The sequence below is a fragment of the Phodopus roborovskii genome, unplaced genomic scaffold (assembly GCF_943737965.1).
Source record: "Phodopus roborovskii unplaced genomic scaffold, PHOROB, whole genome shotgun sequence".
NCBI lineage: Eukaryota > Metazoa > Chordata > Mammalia > Rodentia > Cricetidae > Phodopus > Phodopus roborovskii.
The window spans coordinates 48,850,343-48,876,808 of record NW_026126511.1 but is presented as its reverse complement, the minus strand read 5'-3'; the positions used below and the strand labels follow the sequence as shown (position 1 = coordinate 48,876,808).

General features: G+C 42.4%; 1 protein-coding gene across 4 annotated transcripts in view; it reads right to left on the bottom strand.

The window, feature by feature from the left end:
• Msra (methionine sulfoxide reductase A) overlaps positions 1-26,466 on the bottom strand; it is a 329,701-nt gene that overhangs the window by 149,266 nt on the left and 153,969 nt on the right. For 3 of the 4 annotated variants that reach the window (XM_051195538.1, XM_051195541.1, XM_051195540.1), the window contains exon 3: positions 11,224-11,343. In XM_051195538.1, the coding sequence (XP_051051495.1) occupies positions 11,224-11,343 (120 nt within the window). The remainder of the gene's footprint in view (positions 1-11,223; positions 11,344-26,466) is intronic. The other variant, XM_051195539.1, reaches the window with a different exon arrangement.

Sequence of the window (26,466 nt, the reverse complement as noted above, 5' to 3'; positions counted from 1 at the left end):
TCTTGCTGTGACTAATTTATAAATTGATCTACCACCAACCTATATGCACAAGGAGAGCACAGGGTATGTGAACGAAAATTCCTGAGCATGAGCTGTGTCTAGCTATGAACAAAAACCTCCTGGAGAAGCATCTTTGCCTACAAAGACTGGTGGGCCTCTAGGTTCTCAGTGCTGTGGAGAGGCTAGAATTTTGTAGGTTTGGAGGCTAAGTACTTTATCTTGGGCTAGTTTGGGCCCTGGGGAACAGCCCCACTCTGTTTCTGAACTAACACCTCGTGATGACGAATAAAAACCTCATAGAAGCTATAAACTTAGCAGGGCACTAGCTTTCACCAATCCAAGAGTTTAAAATGTCATCAGATAACATCTTGGACCTATAAGATAGCTCCCTCTTCTTGTTGCACCCCCTCTCTGGTGTACCCACCAATGTATTTTAAAGTTGATTTATGACTGTCTTAATCCGGTAAAACTACAGAAACCCTATGAAACTGCTTCCATATGGAAACATGGCATGTGGGGTAACCTAAATCTGTGTTCCCAGGTCATGGTCATTAATAATGACTCCAGAGTAAACTATATCTTATTCTCTTTAAGACAAGAACTCTGGTTTTTACAACATGCACAAAGGTTTCAGTATCAGCTACAGTTTCCAGAATCCATGGGGGGTGTTGGCATGTATCCTGTACAAATTAGGGAGATTTTCTGTCATAAATTTTAGGGAGAGGGGAATTTAGCCCTAACAGAAAGATGGGCAAGGACCAATTGATGAAAATACCAATGTGTTAAGCTCCTCTACTCTAGAGCCATGATGGCAGGTCTCACCTGACAGGACAGAATAAAGTATTTAAAATCCTTCTGGGACTCAGCAAGGCTGTGATCCGGGAAGCCCTTCTCCACCAATCTCACTATTAGATCACTCACTGTCTCTCAGCCTCAGTTTCCCCAACTAACCAAACAAGGAGCCTCTGTATTCTCTAATCATTTTAAAGAACCACTATGAACAGACTATCCAGAAGGATTCCAACATACAGCAAGGGTCAAATTGTGACAGTTTGTATGTATCTTAAATCCATACTTCGCTGTGGGTGACAACCTCACAGCAGCTTCCTGGAGCCTCATGCTGTGGTCACCCACTTTGAAAACCAGTAGACTAGGAGCTGGCTAATGCCTCTTCCAGGCCTGAAATACTGTGCCATGACCATGGCCCAAGCCCAAAAGAACAGTGCAGTGGGATATTCACTGTGTCTCCTGTGGCACTGACCACGCCCATTGGGGGGTGGAGCCAGGGGAGGAAGTGACCTGTGGAAGGAGGTCTGAGGAGGAGCTGAATGAATGCTCTCTGGCTGGCGGGTCTCAGAGAGCAGAGCATCCGGTGGAACTTGCTGGTGTTCATCTGTCTAGGTTGTAAGTTATTTCTCCCTGAATAAACATCTATTCGGCCTATTTGTTTATCCTGATCCTTATTTAACCGCAATAGAACAGACAACCCAAAGGGATGCCACTTGTCAAGAAGCCAAGTTTATTGTTAGCGGTGACTAGGTTTTGAGCAAAATAAACTGTATTTTCATCCTCTACCTATGCTATGGTCATCTGGGCAATGGGGCTATTCACTGAATAGCTCATGCATGGGGTTAGAGGTCCTGGGCGTTACAACTGAAGGCTGAGGCTCCCTGGCCTCTGAACTTTCTTCCTCCTTGGTTTTTGTTTTTGAGAGGGAGAGAAAAAATATATTTTCATTCTGTTTGTGACAAGTTCAAGGCCCAATTTTATGTCTCAAATAAGGGGGACAAAAAGCTATCAAACTGCCTGTTGCAGGAGTGAACACCAAGATTCTTGCTTGTGGGGAGATGTGTCAATAACTTGGTAATTTTCCTTGATTGGCATTGACAAAGCTACAATGAGGCAGACTATGCACTGGGAGAGTGAATGCCGTCTGAGAGGGATTGAGAAGGAATTTTTCATTTCATTACCTATGAGCACTGCTCCAGCCCTTCCCTTCTTTGAAGAATGGAGCCGTTAACTCCTAGAAGAATTGCAGCACGGCACCTCCACCCAAACACTGCAGAAATTACCTTGAACTGAAAAGATACACTGAGTGCTTCGCATGGGCGGAGAAAGGCTGGTTCAATGCTCAGCTGGAACTCTGAAGCTTCAGGAGATGGTAACAGGTACTTGGGAATGATCCATAAGAGCCCAGAAATAGGTGGGAGAAAGGAGGGTTCAGGTCGCACCACATGAAGAGGCAGACACTGGTATAGGCACTGTGACCTAGACCTAGTCACCTTTCTTGCCTGCAGGGCAAGTCCCAGGTTTTCTAAGACACATCCGAGTTGAAGTATTTTCCTTTATAATTATTTTTGCATGTAGTTACCTAACTTAGAGAAGGTACATACTTCCTGTGGAGGCCAGAGGGCAACTTGTGTGAGCTGGTTTTCTTTTTCCTCCATGTGTGCTCTAGGGACTCAAGCCATAAACATCTTTACCCACTGAACCGTCTCCCAGCTCTGAAATAATTCTATTTTCAAGAAGAAATCAGGGAACTGAAGAGATGGTGCAGTGAGTAAAAGCACTCACTGTGCAAGAATGAGCGCCTGTGTTCAGCGCACAGAGAAATGCTGAGCCTGGCTGAGCACACCCATCACTCCAGCACTTTGGGACAGGGACAGAGAGCACTTTGGAGACAGGTGTTGGCTGGCCTAATGCACTCAATGAGCTCCAGGTTGAGTGAGAGACCCTTGTCATTAGAATACGGCAGAAAATAATAGGACAGGACACCTGAGGTCCTCATGTGCACATCCAGGCACACACACCACATAAACTCACATGTTATACACACACAAACATTAATAAAATAAAACTTAAAACAACGTAATCGCCACCATGCTGGTTTCACAAAGTAGTTTCACTTGTGCTTTTTAAGGGAGGAAACCAGCTGGGGAGGGTGCCTTGGGGACAAACACCACTGCAAGCTCACAGAAAACTGCATTCTCAGCTGCTCTCGGACACAGCTCCCATTGGGCACCTCTATGGGACAGTTTGCCTGCTGGTATGTATAGACCTTGGGCAGTTCTGGTAACCATATGAGCTCTGAGAGGGGAGGGTGGCCTGCTCCCTTTCTTGATTTTTGTTCTGTTGCCACTTGGCTGAGGAGACTTCAAAAGGCTTTTCGATAGAATGGTAAACATGGCATTGTTAGAAACATCTGTAAGCAAAATATGAGAAGACCTCACCCAGTGAATGCGCAGCCCAGGCTTCTTCACCAGCAATGTGGGGTTTGTACGTTTGGCTAATGTGCCGAAATTAACCCGAAGTGCTTACCCGTTGCAGAATGCCTTTTCATATTTTCATCTGCATGGTTGTTATTACAAAGTGTAAGAATAATTCTCTACCAGGGCATTGAGGACTCTGAATAGCTCAATTAGAATCAACGGAGTGAGACAACAGCATGCCAGCTAATCAGCGGGTTTGCATAACAATCCTTGGAGGGAGTGTGTGCAGAATGAATGGTGTGTGTGGAGTGTGTGTGTGTGTGTGTGTGTTTTGTATGTGCCACATGTGCATGAAGAGAAAACCAGGGCTCAACCCCTTAAAGCAAGCATAGAAGAACAAGGATTCATTAACCATAAAGAAGAAAGTTCCAGAAGACAGACTGAGATGATTATTTTCTTATGGTGTATTATCAGGATCCAGTATCATGTTTTTTGCATATAAACCATTCATAGTAACTAATGTATTCATATCTATCTATCTACCTATCTATCACTGTTATTTATTTATATATATGAAAATACCTCCACAGAAGGCAGACTCCTCAGAGCTATGCCACGCCAATTTGGGCTCTAGCAGAGAAAATTCTTGCAAATGGTTTTAGGAAGGGAATGTTGGCCACTGAGATTTCAGATCTTTGCACTGCAAGCAAGTCCTGGAGAGAGAATGGTTCCACAAGATCTGTTGGTCATGGGCAAGGCTTTCCCACACTGAAGCAGCGGCCATGTGCACTATCAGTCCTGAAACACCTGGGACAACCAAGAAAAGGCAGTGGCATGCCTGTAACCTAAGAGTTTGAGAATATGAGGCAGGAGGACTACAAATGCCCAGCCAGCCTGAGCTATAGTGGGACCATTTCAAAACAACAACACAACCCCCACAGCAGAGTGTTCCAGGTAAAAGAACACGTGGGCCTGTGCTACAGGCCCAACGTTTGACAAGCCTGAGGAAGGAAAATTTGGACACATATCCCAGTGGAATTAGTACTCTTAAAACTGGTCCGTGAGTGAAAAGGTACGTAAAGAAATCATATTACAATGGAATGTGGGGTCTATGTTGTAGATGGATGTTTCTGTCCTGCCCAGATCCCACAGCTGTTTAGCCCTCTTCCTTATAAGGGATCACATCTGCACCCTGAAGCCTTACCCTAAGGTGTGACTACTACTTCAAGTCTATTGACGAGACAAGATGCCACTACATTTCCACTTTTTTGTCTAAATAAGAGGGTTTAAAACCTGATACAAAAAGGATACACAATGATAACAAATATCAAGTATAGCCCAAGAGAAAGAAAGGTAAAAACATACACAAGTTTAGACCAAGAACCAGCAAGAGCAACATTATGCAAGAAATACATACTAAATGTTCAGGCCAAGGGTAATGGCATATAACAGAGATTACTCCAATAGCTGTCCTATTCTGGAAAGTCTAAGTCTTGTACCTAATATGCTCTAGCTAAGATAAGAGAGGATGTTAGCTGTGACTATCTAGTCTTCAACCTTATCAAAGACCTCAAAAGGAAAAAAATTACTAGGGTAAGTAGGAAGTGTAAGAGGATGACTTCCTAAAGGTGCAAGAAATGACAGAAACAGCCCAGCTAGCTTGGTGAGTAGAGCATGAGACTCTATCTCAGGGTCATGGGTTAGAGCCCCACATTGGGTGCCACATGTAGACGGATGTTTCTGTCCCTCCTGGGTCTCGTAGTCATCTAGTCCCAAATACTATGTGAAGGACGAAAGGTCTCCAGGGAAATGCAAGATGAAAGTCACAGCCTTTGGTGGAGCTGTGGAGGCCTACCTTCTGCCTCTCAGCATTGCAGGCCTAAACTCCATTATCATCCTCCAGTGCTACCCCAGGTTGACCCAACCAGCAGAGAATGAGCTTTGCAGACTAAACTCACTGGAGACCAAGATATGCATCAAGGATTGCACCTGACTCAATTTGAAATGAGAATTCGCCTGCCTAACTGACCTGGTCTCATTGTTATCTTCTGCCTGGAAATGACCTCCACAGAAGGTCAACAGACCAGAAGGTTTTCTACAGCAGAAGGAGCACAACAAGAAGCTAGTGGTAGCACTTAAGAATGTCATGGTTTTAGAGGCTGCATGTCTACCCAGAGCACTCTAGAGGTATCAGCAAAACCTCCCACTACTCACAAGCTCAACTCATGTTGGGGCCTTGGGCTTCCCCTTATATCATCAAGGCTTGCCAACTGTTGTTCTGGGTCCAGTAAGTCTAAAGCCAGTATCCTCCCACCCAAGTGATGGCCACTCCAATACCTCAACACAAACATATTTTTCTTCCTCTCCCAAGGAACTGCACTATTTAAAACACTGAAAGAAACATCAGCACCCAGTAATTTGTATAGCATAAGGCTCAGGTCACATGCAGGGATTAGGATACCCTGACATGCACCTATCACTGAATCTACTCCTAAGTGTCCCATTTGGATGTGTGAGAACCAAAGTTATGTTTTAAATCTTAATTACTGTACCTAAGGGATCCATAAAACAAAAAATTCCTCTAACCTATAAGTCCCTTGCCCAAGGACAGATACTTCCTGAAATGCTGGAGGCTGTTGCTTGTTTGCACTCCCCTAAACAAGTTTATTTGACTCAACTGCACTGGTGTGCTTGATCACATGTAGGCAGGAGGTGCATGGGTAGGAAAAGCATCAGGATATATGTTTGCCCCTGATTGGACCTGATGGGAAATAAAGACAGTGAGTGACCTTATGGGGTTGCCTTTTTAAGCCTCTGCAAAATGTGAATCGTTGTGATTTTCTGGGAACCCTGGAATGGTTCTGGCCAAAGTCCATCATCCTGGCCAGTATTTAATTAAAGCTTGCTTCGAATTTAGCTCAGAAACATGGTAGTGGTCTTCTTCTCAGCCAGTGGGATTCGCAGATGCCAGGCACCCTTACCTGTGGAAGCTGAATGAGGAGGCCCCCATAGGCTCATATATTTGAATACTTGGTCCCAGTTACTAAAATCGTTGAGAAAGATTAGGAGATGTGACTTTATTGGAGGAGTTTTGTCACTGAGGACAGGCTTTGAAGTTTCGAAAGACTCCTGTCATTCCCAGTGTGCCTCTCTGCTTCCTACTTGCAGATCAAGATGTGAGCTCTTAGCTTAGCTGCTACTGCTGCCATGTCTTTGACCCACCATCATGGACTCTAACCCTCTGAAACCATATGCCCAATTAGACACTTTCTTTTGCAAGTTGTATTGGTCATGGTGTTTTGTCACAGCCAATAGAAAAGGCACTGAGACACCACCTTCTTTCACTGTTGACTCACCTCTCTTTTCAGCGGCTAGTTGGTGTCTATGTCTCTCTCATATGTCCTACTGAACTCTGTCTCGGGTTTCAGTTGCCTACCATCTGCCTATTCCAGAAACACTGTGGGAATAGGAGGACACACCTTTTCTATACACATACTGCTTTTGCACTCAAACACACTTGCCTGTCTGCTGAAACTGTCCCCATGGCCTTCAGGAGCCTCTGACTCTATGGCAAGTGGCTCCTGACCTTTGTGTAGAGATACAGTGCATGAAAGCATTGCCATGGCATCATGTTAGGTGGCCTGAAGGGAGCAATGCAGGCTATGTTGGTCCTTTGGGTTGATGTTTGGACAACCCCTCCCTGCAGTCCGGGTACCAGACCCAATAACCAAATACAGCCTTAAGCGCAGGAGCACTGTCTGGCACAGGAGGGGCTCCAGCTCCCTCTCCATCAACAGAAACCTCTAGGAAACAGTCATGGCTATGGTTACAATTCCAGAGTTAACTAGATGCACAAGAATATGACTGACACTAATACCGATTAAAGGATATATACTAGTTCATCTCACTCTGAACCTTAACAAGCCATGCCACTCAGGATAACTTTGTATTTTTTTTCCCATTTGTTTTTCTTGTCCAGTCAATGCTGGGAGCACCACTGTGGGCTTCAAATAAGAATCTACATACCCCTTTCTCAGTCAAAATTCTTTAACTGGCTCCTTCCCATTATCACCCTATCTGGGTGCTTCATCCTACTCCTTTTTGGGATTTGAGGGTTCTACCACTCTTAAGCAAGAGGTACCTTTTACCCAGTCTAAGTTTTAAACTCACCACAACAATAATTTCCAAACAAAGAAAGTACTTTTCCTTTTGAATCTGGGTAGAACCCAACATCATCTCTTTGTATTCTAGAATCAGTTTCCATAACAACCACACCTTTTGTTCTGCCCTAAGTTGGCAGTCCTGTTGGGATAGAACAGACAACTCTCTCTCCCCCCGCCCACAACCCCTTGACTCCCATGTTCATGCTCTGTTGCAGCCTGATGTCAGCTGTTTGCATGGACTGAATCATACAGGAACTGGTCCTTCTTCCCTTTTAAATTCAAACATCTACAGGACAAAACACTTCCACATAGAAGTCATTTAAAAACACAGCAATATACTTTGAAGTTCAGCCAATGAACAGATCTGAAAGAGGAAGGAAGTGTGAATGGCTGAATGGAGGACAAGCAGGCTGTAGCAACAGCTGGGAAACTTACATCAAGGTCAATGGCATAAACTATGAGTGGAGAGCAACCAAGGTGGAATTCAGGCTATGAAGACACTGGGTGAGTCACATGAGCTCTCTGAGCTTCAATGATGCCTCTGTAGTTGATAGAGACTAGGATGCCATGTGATTGCACGAGAAAAAAAGAAGCAAAGACTTAAAAAGTACTTATTATATAGTGCTTAGCATACAGCAGAAATTCACATGACAATTATATTGTCAATGAGGAAAGTTCCTATGGCTACACAAACAAGCTATTATGGTATTAGAACTGGCTTTTGCCCTTTGCACAGTGAGGTTAATAGTATGGAGAGCAGGTATTTAAGTATCTCTTTACACGTGTGTGTGTGTGTGTGTGTGTGTGTGTGTGTGTGTGTGTATGCCATGATGTACATATTGGGTTTCATCTTTCCATCTTGTTTGAGACAGAATCTCTTCACTATTTCCTAAGCCCTGCTAGCTAGACCACTATCTTACATGGATTCTTTTGTTTCTTCCTCCCATCTCCTGGTAAGGGAAGCTGGGATTGCAGATGCTTTTACATGGATTCTGAAGATTCAAACTCAAGTCACCTAGTTTGTGAGCCAGTGACTTTACTCAGTTACCCATCTACCCAAGTCCTGTGGTTTTTCTTAGCAACCTTTTCCTCCAGAGCCATTATGCCATGTCTAGAATTACAGGAGAACATCTATTAATTTCCATTGCTAAGGCCTGAGAGAATACACCTCCAGGGCCCATTGGAATCTCCACTTTTAGCTCTACATAAGTATGTTTAATTTTGAAACAGAAGCAAAAACATATGGACTGACCATTGGAGAATGTAGTCCATGTTCCACATCCCTAGAGCAGGAATATTTCAATTCTTCCCTATGCGCAGGAAAAACAAGAACATATATTTTTATGGCACCTTCATGGCTGAAGTGGCATTCAAGGGCAAAAACATAATCAAAAGCAAAAACCTATGTTTTTGCCCACAAACCATTGTATCATCTTTTCACCAAGGTTCTACCATACTCCCTCAGGAGACCATGATTCCAGGTGTTCATCCATTCCCTCAAGCCCCTTGTTGTTGTTGTTTATTCCTCCATTTTTTTTAAAAAAAAATGTTTGCTTATAACAGGGTCTCACTAGTAGCTCCAAGAAGCCTAACCTATATAGTCCAAGCTGGCCTTTCATTCATGATCTTTCTGCCTTAGCCTCCCAAGAACTGGGATTACAGGCATGCCTGGCCCTCAAGCTTTTATCATTAAAATATAAACTATTCACATATTTAGAACATCATCTTTTTTTTTTTTTTTTTTTTTTTTTTTTTTTTTTTTGGTGCCGGGGGTTGAACTGAAGGCCTTGCACACATGAGGCAAGCCACCTACCACTGAAATGGATCCCCAGCCTTCTTTTTCCTTCCCCTTTATTTTTAGAACTCATGCTATAGATGAGCCTTGAACTTGTAGTCCTTCTGCCTCAGCCTCCTTAACATGTGGATGTAGAAGGCTGTACCACCAGGCCTAGATATATTTTTAAATACTACTTGTGTCAACATAGTAGACCACAGGCCTCCAGAAGTCCTCCTAACTAAGACCTTTTAGAATGGTGAACAAAATACACTGTTTAAAAATAAATAAATAATCAAACAAACAAACAAACAAATAAATAAATAAAAGCTGCCGTACCATGTTAGGTGTCAGGAAAACAAGGGAGCTGTTGAATGCCAGAAACCAACCCCAGAAGGAACTGGACTGAGTTGGAACCTGTCATGGGCATCTTCCTGTGTTGACCCCTCAGCAACATTCAGCACTTCTTTCGCTGCAGAGGGCTAGGAGGGAAGTACTTCCTACTCTGTAGTCCACATGGTATCTGCTAGAGCCACACACCCTTGCCCTTGGGGCACAAACATGTTCCTTGACACTTGGAAAACAAAACAATGGGAATAGCCATCGTGATGACCAATCTCGGTTGTCAACATGACTGCATCTGGGATCAACTAAAAGCAAAGCTACTGGGAGCTCCTGTGAGGGACTTTCTTGATGAAATTATTAGAAGCAGTGAAGCCACCTTAACTGGGCAGCACCTTCTGGCAGCCCAGATAGAAGGATGGCATAGAAGAAGGAAACTGCTTTTCGACTTCTGGCCCTCACTCTCACTGGCAAGTTCATCTATCCTGCTACTGCAGCATTCCCTCACTGATATTAGAAGCAATTTGCTCATAATTCTAGCATAGACTGAAGATGCACAGCTCTCCAGGAATCCCTGAGGCCTTCAACACCAGGTGGGGATTGAGGAGGTATCAGCCTTGTACCAGATTCTCCACCACTCCACTGTGAGACAGCCATTGTTCACCATATCATGTAAGACAACCTAATAAATCTCATATATATATATATATATATATGTGTGTGTGTGTGTGCATAAATGTATGTACATATATGTGTGTGTATATATGTATACATATATGTGTATGTATGTATATATGTGTGTACTTATTCATTTATTCCCGCCTTTAAGATTACATATATATATGTGTGTGTCTCTAAATGTGTATGTGTGTTATATATATATATATATATATATTCATTCTATCAGTTCTGTTCCTTTAGAGAACCTGACTAACATTAATACAGATGTGCTTTAGAAAACATTTATTTATAGACATCCAAGGAGAGGAACTTGGCCCGGGAGTGGTAATTGACAGAGCCGTTCATCACAGTATGGCTTCTCATAGTTTCCCTCTAGAATATGTCACTGCATGAGACATTTGACATGTGTGAAGACCACTGTAGCAACAGCCTTGTTTCTTCATACCTCCCTGTGTCCCTATGGTAGGAGGTGGGCACACGGTCTCTAGGCTAGACTGCGTGCCCCAGTCTGGTCAGTGGGGAATATTAAATGCAGTATGTAGAGAACAAGGCTCACACACTTGCTGTTCCAGGTCTTTACACATACCACTCACACCATTTACACATACCATTAGCTCACACCAGTCTGAGACACTCCCATTTCTCCAGCCAGCAGTGAGTGACCAGCAGCCAGCACTGACTGCCATATGAGGTCATCTGAGACCAGCTGGTCCTGAACTTTCCACAGGGTGACTAAGGTCCCATGAGTGAGACCAGTTGAGCCTTGAAGAAGGCCTACCAAGTTGAGCCCTGTCCAGTTTCCTGAGCTAAAAGCACAATTATTCCAATCAACTGTTAAGTGATTTTTTTTCCACAGCAAAAGAATGAAATACATTCCACAGGAAGTTCATCCACTATAGCTAAAATGGGAGAAGCAAGGAGGTATATTTACAGAAATTGTCTTTTAAAAGACAGGAAAAACATATTTTTAGATATATTTCCATTTCAGAGATATTGTCACCCACCAGCAAGGATGAGCCCTCCCCTGTAATTCCAGTGACTGAACTGTCCCTACCTGAGCAAACTTCTTTGTAGGTGGGATTGCGTGTGTAGCCTCCTGCAAAGCCCACTTGGGTTGAATACACACCTTTCAAGAGCCAGAACTTGCGCTCAGCACCCCAGAAGCAGCCCATTCCTGCAGAGAACAAAACAAAGATAAATCGTGTATCCAAAATAAAGTGGTCACTATGTATCACCATATCTATTGAGTAGAAGGGAGAAGCTCCTCCTGCCACCTGATGATCAAAAAGGCCCAAAGGATTCAATACTGAAGAATAATTTAGTGGCAGCAAGATGGCTCAGCAGGAAAAGGCTTGGTATGAAAGCCTGATGACTGGAGCTCCATCCCCAGAACCACAAAAGCCAGATACAATGGCTCACATCTGTAACCCCAGTATTCTTGTGACAAAATGGTGGTGGGAGGAGAACAGGACAGTCACCCTGAACCATGTGCAGAACAGCAGCTAACAAGAGGTAGAGGAAAGAACCAGTTCCCAGGAAGTTGTCCTCTGTCCTCTACATGCAAACATACACATGTAAACAATAATAAGTGAACATTTTGAAACTCCTTAACATAAATTAAAGATAAAAATATATACTTCTGAATAACATAATAACATGTAACTATTTTTATAGATTTTTTTTAAAAATTTATGTGCACTGGCCTTTTGCCTGCATGTCTATCTGTAATGAGGGTGTTGGGTACTCTGGAACTGGAGTTATAGTTATGAGCTGCCATATGGGTGCTAGGAATTGAACGCAGGTCCTCTGGAAAAGTAGCCAGTGCTCTTAACCTCTGAGCCTTCTCTCCAGCCCCAAGGGTAACTATTTTAAGAAGATTTCCACATTTACTTCATAAACTAATAGAAATTGGTGTAATCATCAGCTACAGGGTCATTGTAACAAAGATGTATAAGTCTGGGTTGATTGAAATGGGAAAACATACAAGATCAATAAAGATTGAGACAGTTATTGCCAATCAACAAAGCTAACAGATGTGTCAGCTTTGAAATTTTTTTTAAAGTTACAATAAATTTGCAAGTGATAAAGCAAGGCTCACCCAAAAGTCAAATTTTCTGAGTGGGCAGGGGGAGGCAGGGCAACTAAGGAACTGCAAGCAACCAACAAACTCAGTGGACAATTACTGTTTACACCAGCCACTAAATCCCTTTGGGCATCTAATGCAAACTAAGACCTGCTCTGCAATCCACACGTGCTCACAGCATAAAGGCCGCAATGCTCCTAACACAGGACCTCTACCTTCTTCCGGAAGATCCCCAACTGCTGAGTTCTGCTGCTCTCTGGCCCATTTCCACACATTACGCAAACAGGACTGCTCCCACTCCCAAGTTTTGCATGCCTTCAATAAGTCATAGGTGATTTTATTGGTTACATTTTTTGTTGCTGTAATAAAGTACCATGACCAAAGGCAAGTTTAAAAAAAAAAAAAAGAGTCCATTTTAGCTTACATTTCCAAAGAGTGATGAATCCATAATGGTGGGAAAGGTGTGATATCAGCAACAGGGAGCTGGGAGGTTATGTTTCAACCATACACAGGAATCCAAGAAGGACTGGAAGTGGGGTGAAGCTATAAAACCTCAAAGCCCTCTCCCAGCGATGTACTTCCCCCAACAAGGCTGCTCTTACTAAAAGTTCTGTAACCTCCACACACAGCACCATGCACTGGGGACCAAGTGTTCAAATAACCAAGTCTATTGGGAACAATTTTTTCATCCAAATCACCACACTAAGTCCTAGGTAAAACAAGTGGGTAAGCTAGTGTATGCTTTTGAGGCACAGACTACACTAGCTAGACTTTTCCACAACTGTAAGAACATATACTTCATGACATTCTTAACATTTGTTAATATTGCATTTCTAAAAAATTCAAAGCAACATGGTAACTAAAAAAGATGGTGGACAAAAAGTTCTACAGTATTCAGAAATATTATTCTTGCTAAAACAGGAGCAGGAATCTAACAAAAATAGGTTAATAGCTTTCAACAGGGATAAATCAAAATAATGAAATTCAATGCAGTGAAAATTACCATTATGTTGATAGTACAGCATGTATATGATTATATCATAATTATCTACAGCTAAATTAAAAAGGAAAAACACAATTATATGCATGCTTTTATTATAACTATAAAGAAATAATCATACCAAAATAGACTGGAGTGAAATATCCTAAAGTTGTAACCAAGGTTTTTATCAAGGTGAAGTATGTGGAAAGGCTTCTTTTTATTTTTTTAAAGTTTTCTGTCTCTTAGTATGGTGGCTCACACCTATAATCCCAGCACCAGAAAGGCTGGGGTAGTAAGATTTACTGCAAGTTCAGGGCCAGACTGGGCTACAGAGTGAAACCCTATGCTCTAAAAAGCATTTTCCCCCTGTAGTAGATTCCTATTAGTTTAAACATGTAAAATATAAACATTTTTTAAAAAACAGAATACATAAAAGCAGCATAAGACTATTTGTGCTTGGCGCTGACACGCCATCCTTCCTGTTGCTGAGTGAATTGTTTACTGGAAGGAAATATAAAAAGGTACTGAGCATCTTTAAAACTGAGTGCCCGTGTCTGTGGCACACAGGGTTACTGGTAAGCTGGTTTTCCTGCAGAGCCCCAGCTGAGCAAAAACAACAAGACATGGCTGGAGAAGAAAAGGGGAGCTGGGAAGCCCCACCCCACCCCACCTCACCCCACTCCCGAGGTACGGGAGTTGTATGGAGCTGTGGACACCTACTATGGAGAGTCTAACATCTGTGGGACCCTGTGAACAAAACAGTGCTGCACTGTGCCATGACTAACAGTAATGGCACACAGGGAGCCATGGATTTCCACAAACAGTACATTTTCAAAGGCTATTTGACCCCCGTCCCTCCCTGCTCTTTCAGTGCATGTCCAATGAGTCCCAGGCTGTCCAGGCCATCCAACTGTATGGTTCAGTGGTCTCCCTTTATTTGTGATTTCACTTTCTTATTAACAATCATTATCTAAAAATATCCAGTAGAAAATTCCAGAAATAATTCCCGGCTTAAAAGCTGTACCCCACCCATGTAGTGTGAGGAGATTTCACACCACTCCATTCTTTTTCCAGTCAGTACACGAGCCATCCCCTTGTCTAGTGTATCCATACTGTCTATGCCATCTACCCACTAGTAACTTTGCCATCTAAGAAATCAGATCAACAGTGGCAGTATTCCAGTGACAGTATTTGGAGAGACCTTATTGGCCTTAGGAGGCCTCAAAGTACAAGAGTGATAATCAAAGGAATTCCAATATACAGAATAGAAGCCATAGAATATGTGTATAGAGTGGCCTATTGCTTTAGCCGGATGAAGGGCCTTGAAGCATCCTCCACAGATAAGAGGTTTGACTGTTCATAAGTTTTTAAAGACAAGCTGTGGAAACTTGAATGAGATGTCCCCATGGCCTCAGACATTTAAATACTTGGTTCCCAGATGATAGAGCTATTTGGTGAGCCTTTGGAGGTGTGTTGTTATTGGAGGAAGTAAATCAGTAGAAGTGAGATTTTTTTTTTTTTTAAAGACTCACTGGGTGGTGGTGGTGCACACCTTTAATCCCAGCACTCAGGAGCAGAAGTAGGTAGATCTCTGAGTTCCAGGCCAGCTTGATCTACAGAGTAAGAGTAATAGACAGCCAAGACTATATAGAAAAACAAAAACAAACACACTATTCACAGTTTTCTCTCTTCCTTGTGCTTGAAATTCAAGCATTAAGCCCTAAGCTTCTTCTCTCAGCATCTAGTCTCTGTCTCCTGGGGCTCTGTTCACCAACATGGATTACAACCCTCTGCAACCTGGATGCCCATAAGCCCAAATAAACCCATTCTTTTAAAAGTTGCCTTGGTCATTGTATTTTATAACAGCAATAGAAAAATGACTAATATAGAAATCAGTACCAGGAGTGGGATTTTGTGGTAACAGACCTTATCATGCTGTTTCATAGAAAAATGTAAAAACTTTGGGATTTTGCACTAGAAGGTGATTGAACATAGTAAGCAAGGCTTAATGAGCAATCCTAGTAGTAGCTTAGAAGACAGAAGTGCTGAAAATCATGCAAACTGTGGAGACCCAGCTCAAGGGGCTTTAAAGGGGAGCAGTATCAGCAGATGTGCTAGAAATAATTATTGTGATATTTTGGCAGAGAATATGGCTGTCTGGTGTTATCCTAAGAACTTGCCCAAGTATCACACTCATTTCTTTGGTAGAGGAAACATTAAAACAGCCTAATATTTACTCTGTGGCATGGATATTAGTGATCACTCTTATGCAGATCTTGAAAAAGACCAAGTAGGACTAAAAGAAATATAAAATACAGTTTAATAAGAAAAGAGTGGTATAGCTAAGATTTGCAGCCAAGAAAGGCCTCATCTGCATTGGAATAAAGGGAATGGTGCCCTCATGGCAAGACTTCATCCATCTTAGCTTCCTACTTGTAAAAAGGCCTAAAGAATATTTCTGCTTACAAATAACAACAAAAAAGGAAAATGGCTGAAAATGTGATTCAAGGGAGTCAAGATCTGTCCCAAGCAAGTAGCCAAACTTGGCAGTGTTGCTCACATGCTTCTGGCTTTAGAGAAAGAAGGATACACAAACTGGTTGTTGAATCTTCCTCCATGATTAAGGAGCGCCACTGTGGCAGAGGAGTCTCTACACAGAGGCCCACCCAAGAAAGGCTGCTGCTGTGAAAGTGAAGCCTGTATTGCCTGAAGACCCCAAGATGTTAGAGATGCCAGAACCATAGGATATTTGCCAAAGAGAGCTGTTGACAGGGAGTGGGACCAGCCCCAAGAGTACTTGGTGTAATGCAAAGCTAGAAGGGTGGAGCCATCTAAGGCTTAGACACTAGATATGGAGCTATAAGATTTGAAGTTTGCCCTTCAAAGGTTCCATATTGCTTTGGACTAGGATTTCTTCACTATGCCTGCAATCCTCTCTTTTTGGAATAGTAAGGTATATTTTGCGCAATTATATGTTTGAAGTATGTAATTTTCTTTTTTATTTCACATAGGCTTACAATTAAGCAATTTCTTGAGTCTCAAAAGAGACTTTGAATTTTAGACTTTTATACAACGTTGATATTGTGAAAGACTTTTGAAGCTGAACTCAATGTATTTTCAATGTAAGATGGCCATGAGAATATGGGGGTCAGGGAGTGAAATCCATTACGTAGTTTGAATGAGAATCTCCCCCATTATCTAGGGTATTTGAATACTTGATCCTCAAGTTAATCACCAGCTTTGTGGGAGGCTTAAGAGGTATGACAGTGATGGTCTCTTATCTCTGGAACCACAAGCTCAAACCTTTCCTTCTACAGGTTGCCTTGGCCATGATGTCTTAACAGGACAGTAGAAAAGTAACTAGTGTATAAGCAAAACAGCAACTATAAGTAACAAGACAGTCAACACCCAAAAGTGGTGTTGCAGGGTATTGTAGTTGATTCCTAATTTTCTGAGAAATCACCATACTGATTTCCACAGCAGCTGTACAAGTCCGCACTCCCACCAGCAATGGTGGAGTGTTCCCCTTCACATCCTCTCCAGCATAAGCTATCATTGGTGTTTTTTATCTTGGCCATTCTTATTGGTGTAAGATGGAATCTCAGAGTGATTTTGATTTGCATTTGCCTGTTGACTAAGGATGTTGAGCATGTCCTTAAGTGTCTTTCCACCATTTGAGATTGTTTTGTTGAGAATTCTCTATTTAGGTCTGTACCCCGTTTTTAATTGGATTATTTGGTAGTTTTATATATACTTTCTTGAGGTCTTTGTATATTTTGAAGATTGGCCTTCTGTCAGATGTGGGGTTGGTGAATATCTTTTCCCATTCTGTAGGGAGCCTTTTTGCCTTGTTCATCCTGTTCTTCTCTTATAGAAGCTTCTCAGTTTCAGGAGGTTCATTTATTAATTGTTGCTCTCAGTGTCTAAGCTACTGGTGTTCTATTTAGGAAGTAGTCTCCTGTGCCTATATGTTCAAATATAGTTCCCATTTTCTCTTCTATGAGGCTCAGTGTGGATGGATTTATATTGAGGTCTTTGATCCATTTGGACTTGAGTTTTGTGCATGGTGATAGATATGGATCTATTTGCATTCTTCTACATGTTGACAGCCAGTTATACCAGCACCATTTGTTGAATATGCTTTCTTTTTTCCACTTTATATCTTTATCTTCTTTGTCAAAAATTAGGTGTTTATAGGTGTGTGGGTTGATATCAGGGTCATCCACTCCATTCCATTAGTCCTTCTGTCTGTTTTTATGACAATACCAAGTTGTTTTCATTACTATAGCTCTATAATAGAGCTTGAAGTCCAGGATGGTGATGCTCCCAGATGATCCTTTATTATACAGGGTTGTTTAAAGGAGGCACACTCACACCACAAGGACATTTGCTCAACTATGTTCATAGCAACATTATTCATAATAGCCAGAACTTGGAAAAAATCTAGATGATCCTCAACCAGGGAATGGATAAAGAATGTGCATTTACACAATGGAGTACTACTCAGTGGTAAGAAACAATGACATCCTAATAGGAAAAAAAAAAAAAAAAAAAAAAAAAAAAGGCATCCTGAGTGAGTTAACCCAAAACCAGAAAGACAAATATAGTATGTACTCACTCATTAGTGGATACCAGACATAAAGCAAAAGGCAAAAGATACCCAGCCTATAATTCCCAACCCTCCAGAACCCTCCAGAAACAGATGGAAGCAGATGCAGAAATCCACAACTAACCATTAGGCCGAGCTCTTTTTTTTTTTTTTTTTTTTTTTTAATCAAAGTGAGAGAGGAGCAATAATATGAACAAAGGAGTCAAGACCATGATGGGGAAACCCACAGAATCAGCTGACCCAAGCTAGTGAGAGATCACTGACTCAGGTCTGACAAATGGGGAACCTGCATAAAACTGAACTAGACTCCCTTAATATAGGTGACAATGGTGTGGCTGTGACAATAGACGAGGCCAAATGGCAGTGGTCCAAGATCTAACTCTAATGCACAAACTGACTCAGTGGAGCCCATTCTATATGGAGAGACCTTGCTCAGCCTAGGCACAAGGGGGTGTTGGGGGGGTGCCTTGGTCCTGCCTTAACAAGATGGAACAGACTTAGTAAACTTCCTAGGGGAGGCCATACCCTCTCCTAGGAGCAGCTGGGAGGTGGGATGATGGGGAAGTGGGAGGGAGTGGGAGAAGAGAAGGGAAGAGGGAACTTGGATTAAAATGTAAAAAATTAATTAGTAAGTTAAAAAATATTAAAAACAAAAAACAAATTATTGAAAACCCAAAACTATCAAGTGCCACACTATAGCCATGATTTAGTGATTTTTCTAAAAAAAAAAAAAAAAAAAAGAAGAAAGAAAACCAGTTGATTCCCTAATATTTAATAAGAAAGAAGACATGATCCCTGGTTAGGATAGAGTTTCCAGCTAGACAATGTTTCCCTGAGGAGCTGCATGTGCCAGAAATAATACCTTGGGAGATTAAAATAACGCTTGAGAATACTGGATCCAGCATAATGCAAACGTTCTATTACTTAGTTTTGAGTGTGTGTGCTTGTACATTTTATTTACTAGACTATCTGGAAATAAATTTTGTATGAGGTGTAAGGTAGGGTGTTGTGGGATATTTGTACACAGTAGGGATTCAATTTCATTTTTTAAATGCGGAGAACAAATATCCCAAATCAACAGTTACTTATTAAATAACCCATCTTCTCCAACACACCCAACATCAATAGGTATGTCTTTCTTTCAGGGGTCTCTGTTGTATTCTGTTCATCCGTCTGTCCTGGTACCTACACTATAGTCCTTTTCATTCATGTATTCAATGACTATGTAGTGTCAGCTAGATACTAGATGTGTTCTAAGCATTTGGAGTACATGAACGAAGAAACAGACCTTTTTCTAGGGTACAGACAAGGTGAATAAATACAAGCACAAAACTTGATAAACAGATGATACAGAGAGAGAAACAAGAACTTTAAAAAGTAAGAAGAGTAGAATGCTATGGCAGAGATGAGGGGTGAAGGGAGAGAGCAATTTAACAATGTGTAAAGTGGGCCCTAAAGAGATGCTGACTTCAAGCAAGAGGCAATCATTTAGATGCCTGGTTGAAGTCCCAAGGACCAGCAATGAGTCTTGTTACACTGAAGGAAACTGTGGCTTGAGTGAAGTGAGGATGACAAAGGAACCCAAGCAAGTGACAGTGTAAGGATTCTAGAATTTTACCTGAGAGAGCATTCTAGAATTCTACCTGAATAGAGGGGATGGTATGAGAAAACTTTTGTCTTGCTAGGATTCTCTGGCGGGCCTCTATATAGAACAGATAGGACAAACAGACATTGAGAACAGACAGGAAGATGGTTGTCAGGTGGGAGATTCTGGGTGGGATGTGTCTGTGGCAGAGATAGTCAAAAGGCATAATGTGACTCTAGAATATACACATATATATTCCATAACATGCACACATATATATTCCATATAAAATACATACATAATATATGTATTTGTATAGCTTGCATATGTACATGTACATATGTGTACCCATGTGTATGAGGCAAGATATTGAAATCAAGAGTCCTCACCTTCGTTTTTTGAGACAGGGTCTTCACTGAACCTGGTGCTCATGGGTTGGGCTGGGCTGGCTGGCCTAGGATCTCTAGGGATCTAGCAACCTTTGCCTCTCCAGTCCTGTAGCTACAGATGTGCACCAGCACACCTGACTTTTATATGGATTCTGATGATCTGAACTCAAGCATCTTGGTTGCAAGACAAGCACATTACTGACTGAGCATCTCCTCTGGTCCTTGAATATATTTAGAAGACAGAAAGTTTCTTGGCAGTAGGGGAGCACGGAGAGAGAGAGAGAGAGAGAGAGAGAGAGAGAGAGAGAGAGAGAGAGAGAGAGAGAGAGAGAGCGCACTAGGGCCAACTTTCACATTGCTAGTTGGTGGGGAGAGCACTGTGAACAGAGTCCAAATCCAAATGTATCAGAAAACATCAGGCATTCTAATCGCCCTCCTTTTAATGAGTCCTGATATCTGGCAGAGTGAATCTTCTTATATTACTCCTCAAAGTTTTCTTTGCTATTCTGGCTCTTTAATGTTGCCAATTTATTTTAATATCAGCTTGTCAAGTTCCATAAAATTATCCTCTTCAGATTTTTACTATAGCTACATTGAACTTACACATTAATTTTAAAGTATTTTTGGAATGTTAATAATATCGAGTATTTCTATCAATGAGTCTAATATCAACTTTCATTTATGCAAATTTTCTTGGCTATTCTTTGACACCATAATACATTTCTGCACCAGCTGACACATTTTTATTCTCACTATTCTATGTGTCCTGATTTGTGTTGCTCTTACAAATACCAAGCTCTTCTATTACATGTTCTCACCGCTTCCTACTGTAGCATAAGACTTTGGCTTTACTGGACTTCCTCTATCCTGAGAGCCCTGAAGAATCTCCTGCTAGTTCTACTGTTTGTCTCCAGGTTCTTCTTGGTTCTCCAAGATGAGAGTTTTATTCCCTCTCACCTTGCTGGTACCTTTGTACAATACTGAGTAAAATGAGTGATGTAAGATGATCTCCCATCCTTAACCAAGAAGCTATCTCTAAGTGACAACCACTTGCAAAGGAAAAACAAGGTTTTGTTTTTTGTTTTTCCTAATGGAGTCTCACTACATATATAAAACACACTTAAGGGTAGGTCCCGTGTGTAGTAGTAATGACCAACACAAAACAAACTCAATGGTGTCTTTGTAAGTCATATTTGTCTTGTATTGCCATGTTTGGGCAATTTTTATCTTACTGGCCTTTTGCCTGTATATTATGGCTTCTGATTTTGTGTTATTATGGGACTTGCTTTTTTGTATGTGAACATTTGTATTTATATGTGAATGTGTGTTTTGTGTGTTTCCTGGGCATTTTTGCTGTTTTGTTTAATTCTGGTTTATTTGATATTTTTTTCTTTCTTTTCTTAAGAGAAAGAAAGAAGGTATGGAGTTGGATGGCAGGGAGGGTCTAGGAGGAGATGGGAAGGGAGGGAAAAACTGTGATCAGAATTATGTCACATAAATTTTCAATAAAAAAAATGAAACAAAAAACACCTCACTGAGAATGCCTCATTAGACTATGACGTACATATGCATACTATGTGCATGCAATGCCCTCAAAGGGTAGAAGAGGGTGCAGGAGTCCCTGGAACTAGAGTTACAGAGGTTTCGAGTCATTACACCAGTGCTGGGAACTGAATCCAGGTCCTCTGCATGAGCAGTGAGGGTTCATAACTACTGAGCCATTTCTCCAGGCCCCCATGCTATTTCCTTTTACCACATGGATTAAGAGAACATAGTTTAAAAATGTGTGACAGTTCATTGTTCTATCTTTTCATCTTTATTTTTAATTTTATTGTATTGGGTTAGAAAATGAATTTTACCATATCCTGCTATAATTTATCTTGTAACCAGAACACAGTTTTTCTAAGTGTTCCACAAGCACTTCAGTACTATAAACATTTCTGTTCTAGTTTCCTTGTTGTTACTGTGATAAGAAACACTCTGACCAAAAGCAACTTAGGGAACAAAAGGCTTTATCTCAGCTTATACTCCCAGGTCAAGTCCATCACTGAGGGAAGTCAATGCAGAGACTTTAGCAAGAACTTGAAGCAGCAACCATGGAGGAATGCTACTTGCTGGCTCGATCCCAGATGTATATTTTCCTAGCTTTCTGAGAGAGCCAGGACCTCCTGCCCAGAGAATGACACCACCCAAAGTGGGCTGGCCCCGCCTATATCAATTAACAATCAAGGAAATACTCTATAGACATGACCACAGGCTTTTTTGGGTGACTATAGGCTATTTCAGGTTGACAGCTAAAGCCAACTAGGAAACTCTATGACTTGGGTGTTTCCCTGACACTGAAACATAATTATCACCGAGGCCTTTTCAAGATTCTAGCACATTAAGCTGTATGAAACGCCCTCTTACATCATACACTCTTTTGTTCTATTAGTTTCTGTACAATTGTTGGCTGTGTTGTTAGCGTGAGTTCCTTGCTGTTTCACCTTCTTGGCACTGTGCCTATGTTTACTATCTCTAATGGATGCTATTAAAAGACTTGTTCTCAAAATTATTTTTATTAACAACAGTGCCCCTGGGTTAACTTTCTTTGTGCGTATCTGGCATATCTTTTCCTCTTCTTTATTTTTAATTCCTCCATATGTCTTTGCTTTAGATATGCATCTTGTAAGCAATATGTAACAGTATTTGAAAATTTTATTTTATTATTAATAGTAGTATATTTACTCTTGTTTATATATTTTAAATTATTTATGGAGCCTTGTTTTGTTTTCTGCTTATGACCTCTTATTTTATGTGACAGTATTCTAGTTTGGGGTGTTTTTTATGTTTATTCCCCCTGCCCTGATGATTTGAAGACAAACAAACACACACACACACACACACACACACACACTTCTTTCACACATTTCCCTCAGCACATCTGGCATTACTCAGTATCCCATCTCCTCCTACACTCAAGTTCCTCCACACTGAACAGCCTCTTTCTCATTGCCATAGTCTAAATAAAGTTTAATTTTTATTTTGTAAACACAATCACACACCCTCCAGATACCCTTCCTCCCCCCCTCCCCAGTAAGGGCCACTTCTCCAATCACCCTTCGTCTCTGGAGTATCACAACACCCTGTGATTCTACTTGGGTCACCACCCAAGCCATCCCTTCAGCAGCCACTTGAGAGCCAGAATTTTTCAAAGCCTATGTTTCCTACATTCACCTTCTCTGTCACCTCTGTATTGTCACAGGCTGGGTCTCTGTTACCCCGAGCTTAAGAAGAATGATGGTGTTGAATGGGACATATTGTGGGCTTCTGGCTCACACTATGAGGTCTTGAAATGTCCATTTACCATCTAGAAGACAACTGCAACTAACATTGCAAACAATCAACTTGACTACCAAGTGATGCCAGCTATGGAGTGACAGGAGGTGCACAGAAATCCATTCCCTTGACTCCTCCTTTCCTCAAACTGTGACTTTAGCACTAACACCGGCAAGGAAATGAAATTATTCCCACAATGAACAGCCTGGTTACTTTATATGACAGGAAGAGAGAAGTGAGAGGAAGGAAGGGAGGGAGGAGAGATGGAGAGAGGGAGGGAGGGAAGAAGGGAAGTGGGGGGGGGAGGGAGGGGTGGGGGGAGGGAGGGAGGAAGGGAGGGAGGGAAGGAGGGAGGGAGGGAGGGAGGGAGAGAATTTGTCCTCATCGGCTGCCATCTGGGAGCATCAAAGAGCATCAATCGGCCTCTGCGCTTATTACGGACTTCCCTTGAACCCCATGAAGACATTACTTGAAGGAGGAGATGGAAGTTCAGATTGCTGAAGTCACTTGTCCAAAGACAGAATTCGAGAGCCAGGCCTTCGTGGAATTAAGAACTGCTGTTCCTTCTCTTGCGGCCACCCAAGACATGGCCTCAGACACTGGACTGTGGGAAGCTAAGCAGGGCTTCTAGTGAACTAGACATTGCTTCTGTGCTGCCTTCCTCTGCAGAGGATTCAGCACCACCCACTTAATTAGCACAGCCTGTGGCCCTGGGGAGAGTTTAAAGGGCACCCTACTGGGATTTCTTGTGTGAATCTCTTCTTAGAAGACACAAACAATGTCTGTTCCCTCTTCACATGGCCCCAGCAACAAACCAAACTACAACTGTACCACATTTCGCCCTACAGAACACTTGTGAGGGGTCACCCAACATGTATGATGGCCACACTAGCGGACCTTTTCACCAGTTAACCTCCCCCAGTCTTTAAACTCTTAACACCTAGAGGAGGCTGTCTGTGGGTACCACAGAACTACATATGGATGGCTAAGAGGGGTGCTGGGAATTTTGGGTGAGGGTCTAATGGCTCTCCCCACCCTCTCCTTCTCTGAGGGAACACAAATCAACAGGTCCAATCCTGATGACTTTGCCAACCAGGGACAGTTAATCTGATGAAGATGGTGGCTGCTCAGAGGACAATATTATATAACAGAATTGCATTCCCAATGGCTATCAGTGAGAATATACATGGAGTATACACTGTATGTTGCATACCTCCAAGGCCCTTCTCACTAAGTTCCCTGTCCTCTTGAAAGGGACAAGTGACACCCAAAGGAGACCTCTCACAAGGCACCCCAGGGATCCTCAAGCCCAGCCACAAGTGGCAGCTTGAACTTTGGCTCTAAAGAACTAGGCAAGGTTGGTCAGGGACAGCAGCAACTCTGTGAGCCCTAGTGTCAGAAACTGCTTGTCTGGTCAAAACAGTGCTAATCCAAAGGAAGAGAGGACAGGAAAGGAGGAGTTTGAAGATGGGTTTTGACTCTCAGGGAAGATGAGAGTGTGATGAAAATGGAATTATTCCCTTTGTTTTGCACAGTGACTTTAGTTCTTACACATTGTGTTAAGGTCTCAGCAAGATGCCTCCCTTACCACAACTCCTACTTGAAAGTACAAAATTTAAAAATACTTTTTGCTAATTAGAGATGCCATACAGCAAGTAGGAGCTGATTGATATTTTTAATATTTGATGATGACTAATTACTTTCTGTCCACATCCGTTCCTAATGCTGCTTGAACCTGATGAAGCATTCTTGCCAGGCTCCCCTCTGATGGAATGCATGCCCAGATGTGCGCATGTTTGCACCACTCAGCCTCAGCATCAGGGTTAGGCACTTCTGGGTTTTCACTGCTGCCATGCTCCAGCCCTTCCCTAGAATTGCTCCCCTAAGTATTTAACAAAAAGGTTCAAGAGCTACAACCCCAAGACTGGAAGGACTCTGCCTCTAATCTAGCTTAGATGCCTTGCGAATGTTCAAAACTCCTCATGCATCCTGGCAATTGGTTGTCTAGTGGATGCTCGAAGGAGCCTGATTTTTCTCTGTAGCTCTAACAACAGATGGAAAGCTCTTCCTCCATGAAATTAAAGTCCTGGAATGTCCCTCTGTCCCTCTAATCTCTTTTGAGGCCACAAAGAACAAAGCCTCTCCTTATGACAACCTGATGACTCACTGGCTTGTGATGACAGCTCTGAGAACTTGATGGTATTCCCCTATGCCATGTGGACTACAGGTCCTCACACCTGCTCCTCACTAGACACTATTGGGTCCAAGGCCATCTGCTTTTCTCAAGATGTACCCCAGTGAGTCTGTAGCCTTTAAAGGACAGTGGAGCCATGGATGCTTCCCCAGGATTGATGTGAGGAGGCCCTGAATTCCCCTGAACAGAATGCCCCAGGCACATGGAAGCCTGGCTCTGCAACCAGACAGAACATGTCTCCAGGTATCTGGAGAGCCAGTGGTATCAAGATGAAACAGAGGACAGCAAAGGATTTGACAAACACAGATTCTCAATTCCAGTGATGCCAACAGCTCTAGAGGAAGTGAGGCTGACTAAGAGCACAGGGTACCAGCACAACCTGACAAGTTTCCTCAGCATCTGGCTGGGGCCAAAGATGAGCCCAGAGAAACCAGAACCAACACTCAGTGTGGCAAAGAGCATCCCTTACTCCTCTTCTGCTCCCCAGATGTATCTATCACAGGCTCTGCACTCTGCAAGGTACTAACAAGTTGGTTTTCCCTTTGAGAGGGGGTAGGAGATCTATGGAATGTCAATGAACAAATTGCCATGACATTTGCAACGAATGCCAGTTACCACAGAGGGATTCACTCAGTTCCAGCTCCCTCCTAAGGGAGTGCAGGGCATACGGAGGTGGGAATTAGGCCCCAGATGGAGACATTTTCCCAAAGCCATCTGCAACTACCAAGTGCCCCTCTGTTTAGCTTTCTTAAAAAGCAGTAAAGTGGCAGAAGACATCTTGGGCCCAGCATCAATGGCTCCCCCTCTCTCAGAAGAAAGAAGACAGCTGGCAGGGTCAGTGAGACGCCACTCTTTTCAGTGCACAGGTGGTGAGATGGAGGCAGGGACAACACAGCTGACAAGCTGAGTGTTTGCATGGGGCTGAGCAGCATCAGGGTGACCCCTTGTGACCTGCACAGGCAGGCACCATTTTTCTCTACAAAGTTGGTAAAAAAAAAAAAAATCAGCGTTATGAGTCTCTGCAGTCAGCTCAGTTCAAATGCCATGCCAGGAATCCAAGAGCAGGCCACAAGCAGCCAAGTAACCTGGTGCTCTGCGAACTCTTACCTCTGAGTCACCATACACCCGCCGCACCAT